This window comes from Urocampus carinirostris, chromosome 7 (genome assembly GCF_059441175.1).
Source record: "Urocampus carinirostris isolate Australia breed hairy pipefish chromosome 7, RoL_Ucar_1.0, whole genome shotgun sequence".
Classification (NCBI taxonomy): Eukaryota; Metazoa; Chordata; class Actinopteri; order Syngnathiformes; family Syngnathidae; genus Urocampus; species Urocampus carinirostris.
This window is the reverse complement of record NC_142355.1, coordinates 41,100,136-41,108,655: the sequence shown is the minus strand read 5'-3', so window position 1 is coordinate 41,108,655 and position 8,520 is coordinate 41,100,136. Positions and strand designations below refer to the sequence as shown.

The 8,520-nt window shown below is 42.3% G+C and overlaps 1 protein-coding gene across 1 annotated transcript in view; it reads right to left on the bottom strand.

Annotated features, from left to right (window-relative positions):
- Positions 1 to 2,440: 2,440 nt before the first annotated feature.
- tshz3a (teashirt zinc finger homeobox 3a) overlaps positions 2,441 to 8,520 on the bottom strand; it is a 44,796-nt gene continuing 38,716 nt past the window's right edge. Inside the window, exon 2 of the mRNA XM_088340975.1 lies at positions 2,441 to 6,558. Within this exon, the coding sequence (XP_088197101.1) occupies positions 3,242 to 6,558 (3,317 nt within the window). The 3' untranslated portion in view covers positions 2,441 to 3,241. The remainder of the gene's footprint in view (positions 6,559 to 8,520) is intronic.

Genomic DNA, 8,520 nt, shown 5'->3' with positions numbered 1-8,520 from the left:
CTGACTGCCCATATTGCACATCTGGTTAGCTACTCTTCTTGCACTATCGGCACTATGGTAAAATACTACACGTAGCCAAAATACAATACAACATTATTTATATCTGTACATTCAAGGAAACTGTGGGGGTCAGATGCATCGACATTTCGTTCTGTATACACGTGTACTAGAATGACAATAAAAGTAGATCTGAATCTGAATCTGAATCTGAATCTGAATATTCTCAATTATTTAGGAATTATATTATTGCGAAATGTGATTCCACTGCTTTTTGATTGCACATACATTTTAGGCCTCCAAAATGTTTTGCCAATTTATCCGAAAACATGTTTTAATTCTCTTCTGCCACTTTAATGTCGTAGTTATGTGCTTATCCTGGAGTGTCTTGTTTAATCTTTCTGTAAATAATATTGTTGTTATCAATGACAACAAAGACAATATTAATTCTAACAATTTGCACAGAAATTGAGGGGGTGAATTTCAAGTAGACGCACTCTGCTGCAAGGAATTCAAACTTGGTGTATGGCACCAAGCCAGATTTTTCACTCTTCTGATAGCGTCAACACCTGCCAGTAATATTGTTAGATCCAAAAGTGCGCTTTGAGGGAATTGCACCTGTCAGGGCATTCTGCACTACTGTCAGCTTGTCTCTGTGCGCATATTCACCATCAGCTTTATTTTTTCCAAGGGACAGTCTTGGAGTACAGGTGTGTGCCAGATCTGCTGTGTGTGCCCGGGGCTCCTGATGGCATCCAAGCCCCTGTGGTAATCAGCCCACTCTGCCTGCTGCTGCAGCGCCTGCGCACCCCTCCTCCAGTGGCTTGTTTCAGAAACATCTGCTGGTTTACATGCAGCACACAACACCTGCCAAACGACTTCCAGGCAGTGGCATCGTTCGCACCTTTAGAGAAATGGCAACAAAGGAATGACCGGGAATTTCAAAGGCTGGAGAACGTGCATATATCTCAGCGATCGAATAAGATCTCAGTAGGTCGCAGGTTTCGTACTCCCTTTTCATGGCAGAACTCAAGCTTTTTTTGATGACTTTCAAAGACAATTTTCCACTTTCTCCTGTATCATTAAAAGAAAAAATCCGGTGTCAATCATCTATTTTGCAGGGCCACAACTAATTCTCCAATTTACATTTGCAATTTTTATGTGCATTTATCATGACATATGACTTTTAGATCATGAGTAAATTGCGAATATATTTGTTTTTGAGACAAATCTCTACCAGTATAGGTGTTGGGTAAAAATGAGGAATATGTAGCTTCCATTTTCAGTTGCAGGAAGTTCTTCTCTTTACAGTTTACCACCTGGAAACACTATTTTTTAGCAGAGCCCAAAATAAAAGTCCATAATTGATATGTGATCTTTGCAGAAATACACAGTTCATAGTTCCCTGTTTAGGTGTAGCACGCACCTGTCCTCTAAGGCGCGACTCGCAGGGGGTGATGACGCTTCACAGGACAATGCCATATAAACTAATGCCAGCGTGGCACATGGTATTAAAATGGCTGTAAGGGCTAAGGCTGTACGACAAATAAAAAAATAACTGCATTTACACAGACTAAATGACGGATCACATTTGCATACCATTGCATAACATTGGATGCGATGGGAATCAAACGAAAATTGCGTCATTGAGTGGACAGGATCCTGTGTACTAGACCCCTCAGGATACAGACGACATATTAATAGACATTAGGTCTCATCTCTTCATGACACTATTTTAGTCACGGGACGAAATTGTTGATATTTATATTGGGCGGGCCACGATAATATTGTCAGACATGAAAACGGTCTGCGGTATGGCCGACTTGTAAAGTCACACAACATTCTGAATTGAATGACAAGAAAGGCATTGTGGAAAGTAATTTGGTCATAAAGAAAGATATAAATAAATGCATGGCTTCACAAATTTTAAAATATTTGTCACTTACAATACTTAGTTTGAGCTGAGACAAAGTGGAACAACATTCTCTCTACACTAACATATCTAGTGCCATGACTAAAATTTGTGTAACATTGCCATTTCATGGTTCATCTTTATCCCTAGTGGTTTTCTGAATAAAATCGGGCACTTTCTCCACCACGATCAGAGTTTGATTTTGTTGCATTGTTATGCAATCGTGAACAACCAATCATGGCCCTAGCCGTCTGGTCGTTTCGGTGCTCTTACCATTGCTGTTCAGTTCGATTCCTGTTACCACAATTGAAATGCCATTGTGGTCAGCGGTTTTATAGACTGATCGATAATTCCCCAAAAATGATTTCACATTTCCAATTTGGTCAGAATATAAGGCGCATGTTCGAATATCTGGGCAATTTTAAGTTTATGGGTGCGCCTTATAGTCGGGAAAATATGGTACATGGAACTAAATGTATGTGAAAAATAATACATTGTAGAAGCACTCATAATGAAAAAAAAATCACAATCTACGCAACATTAATTTCTTTAATAATAGAAGCACAAGGCATTAACATAATTGTTTTTTCTTTATCAAATAACATTTATAAAACTAGTGTGCAAAACATTGTCCTTATTTTTCTTCAAGGCTCTGCACCAGTGGATAGTCATTGTCTTTTTTAAATTAAGAAATATAACAAGTATGCATAATTTAAACAGCAAGTTGTAAGCATAAACACTGTTATGTACATTGTATACATTAAATGACCTGGATTTTGTCACTCACTCAATTAAAAAGTACAGTGAATTTTTTTTACAATCAGCGAGAACATCCAAAGATTGACATAGAAATACATTTCAAAATAACAATTTGCTGTTTGGCAGATCATTTCAAGAGCTTTTCTCGGGCATTTGGTTGTTTTAAGCTGTCATAAGGAGACCAATTTAAAGTGTCGAATGACAGGCCAGGACTGTACATAGGTAAGATCTGAACATGCACATAACCAGCAAATCAAAGAAAAAAACTCACGAAAATACAAAATAAATAAATATAACTGATACATTTCAAGTTATTTGTTAACGCGTTCCTTCACACCAATGGGTGCCTATTAATTAAAGATTAAAAAAATGCGTTTGAATATTTTGGCCTTTCAACACTTGTGGAAATCCAACGACACACAAATATCCTACAGACCAAATAAATGTCAATTCTTTGTGCTGAAAATATGTTTTTTTTTTTTTTTTCACCCGAAGCAGTTCTTGGCATCTTAGTGCATTATACCACAATTTCGTGTTTTCGACCAACGATATCATATTTAATCAAGTTTACGACTAAATAGAGTGTTTCTCGAGTTCGCACACATACAGCAAGTGGTCCTCAGGGGACTTCCCGTGACTCTTGCTGAGGTGAAGTTTGATAGCGTGCTTAGTGGCAAATTTTCGGACACAGAGCTGGCAGCGGTACACCGAGCCATTGCCAGAGCAGGTATCTTGTGGCGACGGGTACGACTCCAGCGGTGTGAGTTTGTCAGCCACATTGTGGGAGTCCCTAACGGTCTGTTTTGGTGAGATCTTAGCCAAGTCCCTGATTCTAAAGCCAAGGTGAGCTTCCAGGTGAGAGACATAAGCATTTGGGGTTCGGATCTGTGAGGCACAGTCACTGCAGAAGAAAGCAGGCTGACCAGAGTCTAAGTTCTTCAGAAACTTGGTTCTGCCTGTTCTCCTTAGCTGGTATTTAACATTAGCCAGCCAGTGGCTAATGGTTGTCATCGAAAGACCTGTGAAACGAGATATGTGCATCCTCTCCTGTGGGCTGAGGTCATTGATTATGTATTTCCCCTCTGAGGTCTGTCTCAATGTGGAGGCAAACTGCGCCTGCAGGAGAAGGAGATGTTGGGGGTTCCAGCTGGAGTGCCGACCTTTGCGCTTGTGACCGTGCAGGGCTGCGTCGTCGTCATCGCATGCGGAAACCGGGCCTTCCCCTTTGTCACTCACCCGTGACCGAGAGGCCAGTTTTGGAGCTGGTTGGGATTGTGTCAGGTTTCTCAACATGTCTGAGATATCGGACAGTGCGTTCTCATGCAATGGGCTGTTGGATGTATACGGAGAGACCACTGTCAGCTTTGCAGGGGTGACAAGGGATGAAGGAGAGCCGGAGGAGGGCGTGGACAATGGCGTCAGGGGAGCCGATGCTACAGCTACTCCTTTCTCACCTTTGCCTTTCGTGAGGTCCATAGGCTGGTCATCATTGGATTGACAAAAAGTATTGTCTCCAACAGTCCCGAACTTATGAGTTTGTTGAGGAGGAGCAGCCACAGCGGCCCTCTCGGCCATACTCTGGCTGAACCTGGAAAGCAAGCTCAGGGGATCTTGGTTTGGCAAGGCGGGCTTGGCTGCTTTCCCCAAATGAATGCTCATTACTGACTGAAGAGCACTTAGAGGATTGACAAAGGGCTGCTCTGGTGGAGTATGGCCAGTGATGATGGCGGTGCTGCATGTTAAATTGGAGGCATTCTGGGATTTGACTGCAGACTCCCTCTTGGTTTCTGTTGCCGGGGATGCTCGGGCACTGTGGTTTCCCCTGTCACCGTTGGATGGGGTGAGTGCCCTCAATTCCCTAGGTGACTCAGACTCTAAATCCTTATACAATTCACCAGCCTCGCTTTTGCAGGGGGAGATATGATTTTCCCTTTTGGGAGAACACCGCTTCACTCTTTGCTCTACTTTTGCTACTTTCTCAGTCACTTTTTTCACCAAGTCCTCCATAGCCTGGAAGTTGTTGCTGGGAAAGGGGGACGACTGGGTAAGAGGTGGGCTAATTAGAGGCTGGTTACTGGCAAGGGAGGGCAAGACACCATCCCCGCCATTAAATAAGAACTTCATTGGGGAGTTTTTTTCAAAACTTCCCTGTTGCAGCTTGATGGAATTTGGGAACTGGTAAGCTGCGTGAATGCTTGGATAGCCCCCCCAGCTCGGATTACCACTCTGGGCCTTATTGATAGCTGATGTCACAGTGTTTTCCAGTGATTTCAGAATATCCAAACCCCCTTTGGGACCCTCCTTCAGGTCCTCCTCAGTAAGATAATTATACTTTGAGCTGTCATATTTGTCCTCCTTTTCCGGACTTTCCTCCTTCCTGACGGAGATGACATTTTGTTTTTCAAATTCAAGGTCCTCCTGCTTTGTACACGCCTCCTCAACATCCTCCCTTTTGATCTCTTTGAGGGGAGGAGAGCTTGCAGGTGGAGTTGGAGAGTTTTGAAGAGGCGTAGGAGAGAATGTGGAGGGTGCTAGTGGGACGGACTGAACTCTTGGCTCTGTAGGTGTGGATATTCTCCCAGGGTTAGGAGAGGTGGTCTCAGGAACTGTTTTGGCTCTCTTTCCGACAGAGTTTGTCACCCTCAGAAAGTGCCCCGTCACCATCATGTGGGTTCTAAGCTCTTGTAATGTGTTGTGTGAACTGCCACACTCCATACATTTCAAGATTTGGAATTTGTTACTTTCAAACTGGCAGGCGTAGCTACCACCGTTCTGATGAGCGTATCGGTTGCTGGAAGCTGTGTAGGGGCTGGAAGAAAGTTTTTGTGCCGATTCACTTATGTCTAAATAAGAGTGCTTTGCTTTCGGGGTACCTTCTCTTGAACGTGTTGAAGCAGAGATCTCAAGTCCCAGAAGTCCTCTTTTTTTAGAAGACACAATTTTAGTGGCTACAGGGGCCACAGGCTCCTTCAGAGGCACTTTTTGGTAGTGTTTGGTCTTAATCATGTGGACACTTAGGTCCTGCAGAGATTCAAAGGAGTGACCACAGTACATGCACTTCAAAACCTTCTGGGCATCCTCTTTGCCCTCCATTTCCAAAAGTGATCGTTTGCGTGGCTTGGACCAGCGCTTCGCACTGTTCCCTGACTTATCCTGGTTGTCGTCCTGATAGTGACCTGTATCATTCATATGAACAGTAAGCTCTACCAGGGTGTCGTAAGCAGAACTGCAGCCTTTGCAACGGAACTTGCTTGCCCCGGTAAAGATGGAACCAAACAACTTTGGATTCTGCCTGTGCAGCTGGACCGTGCTGAAGAGACTCGGCTCTGACTGGTTAGAATGATGACTCTGCGTAGGATTTTGTTGAAGTGTCTTGGCAACCGCCGACTGATGCCAGTCATAGCTGCTGCTGCTACAGCTACTACTGCTACTGGTGCTGTTGCTGCGAGTTGGCTTCTCCGTTGCAGCAGATGGTGGCACCTGTATTGGTTTTGTATTAAAGTTCAATGGTGCCCACAAAGGACTAGTTAGGAAGCTGGAATAGATGGCCTTCATATGTTCCAAAGTGTCCGTACCAACGGGTGGTGTCTTTGCAGCACCATTTAGTAGCACTGTGTCGACGTTTCCTTCAGTTTTTCGAGAGGGGCTGTCAAAGTCCGAGAGACAATCACTAATTTCGCTCACATGTGACTCGCTGTCCATCTCTTGCCCTGACAGCTCTGCAGCCTCCACTGATTCCTGGTCACATGCTTGGTCCTTGGCAGAGTCCAGACTTTTCTCCACAATCTCATCTTTCATGGGAAGGTCATCCTGAGGGGCTGAGGGCATGTCGTCTGCTTCCGCCTCCTCATCCTCTGCAGGGTGCTTTGTCAGCTCCTCCGGAGAATAGGCTGTAGGGCAAATGGAGACAAAGGGGAAAGAAACAAGATGAGTAAAATTGCAAGGAGTCAACACACTGCGTTAGAATAACTAAAAAAAGTTTCTCTGCAATGTGTGCCCGAGGACTCCCCGGGATAAATGAGCCATCTGTGTGGGAGCCTTTAAAGCTGAGCTGAGAAATTACAGTCATCCCATTTCACCTCATCAACCGTTGAGGTGTTATTTTCCTCTAGGCGAGCCTGTATTTATATACTACCCCAGCCACATGGAACTTATGCCTCCCCTTTTTTCACTCCATGTATTGAAAAAAGAAAGAAATATCTTGGCAAAAACATAATGCACCATTTTATTTATCTCAGGGCGCAACAGCTTGAAATGAAAACTAAATCTGAAATTAATGAAGCCCAAGCTTACTGTGGCATTCTCCTCTAGGGTAATAAATGAGATGGATCAACCTCCATCTGTCAGTTAATATGTCTGACGCCTCTTCATCTGCCCTTTTCTCTGATCACACACTCTTACAGACACTCGTAATAGCAAACTATCAAGATTTCTGAAAGAGGGATGTTTGAATTTCGTTCGTACCGGTCCGAAAAGCAAAAAATGCATTTACGAGAAGCAAAAGCCTTTTAAGCTCTCAATTCTGTGCATTTGGTTTCTTGCTACAACCTTTACAGGTTTTAAGAGTTGCACCATTTGAATTCAGAGTTTACATAAACAAAACAGAGACAGAAATCAAACTATTTGGATGGATTGAAATCGAAGTCAAGATACAGTGCAACTCTTTAAATAGTGCTTCTGGCTTGGTGTTCTTTCACAACGGAACCAAGAGGTATTGTGGATTACTGTATCATGGATTTATTTGTTAACCAGTTTAACCTTCAAAGTTAAAAAAAGCCTATACAATTTGTTAAAGTGTATATAAACGTGAAGGGTGTTGAATATAGACGAGAATCCTAGAAAGTCAACTGATTTGCCGTTAATGTACTGCATTTATTGTAATGCGGTGCAAGGCGCAGCGGATTGTAAGGTGCATGAAATTAAAACTACAGTTATGGGTGCAAAAAAGGTTGCATAAGAAAAAACACCAGAAACTAATGGAAACCTTTTTTATGGAACATAAATTATGATTATGAAATCGTTCACCACTAAAATAGATTAATTCAATCATTCATCATGTTTCATCGAGTGAGGGCTTTCAGAACAGATTTTAAATTTGGCACCGTAAGGGTTTTTTGTGTGCAGTCTTCTCCTGTTCACCATGACAGTTCAAAATCATATGAGATCTTCTCTCCTTCATTTGAGTGATTGCAAAATATTGTAGAATAATTTATCTGAAATGCTGGTGTTGGAAACGCAAGAGTCAGCTGTAGTCTCAAAGAATCTGGCCAGGAAAAAAGCCACATCAATTAGAGAAAGGCTATTACATGGTCTACAATATCTGGTTTCGTCAGTTTCATGAAGAAGAAATACTTGACGACATCAGCAAGTTTAGACAATCGTCCGTCTTGACCTTCACCGGTTACAAAATTATTTCATGACTCCTCACAAGTTCTTACAGAGTTGACTATTTTTCTCCACAATATTTTCCCCTTTGATGAATTTAAATAATCAGCCAAAGGCTTTCTTGCATACTTTCCCCAAAAATTTTATGAACATATCAGTAGCATTTCATTGTAATTATGCATTTTCAATTTTATCTCCCAAATCTTCTGGCCTATAAAGTGCGGCTTCAAATTTGTGGCAATTTTTGTTTTCTTAGAAGCACTTTTAGTCCGGAAAATACGGTACTTACTCCAGGCATCTTAGAATTTTTCATCGTTAAAATCAGGCATAGAAATAAGTCAGGTCAAGGTGAAAAATGTGTGGAGGAAACAGCTAATGTATTTCTGTCTAACGCACAGCCCTAATTTGGGATCAAAAATCGGAATAAAATGTTGTTTTGACTTTATTTTAGCTAATACTAAGCTTTA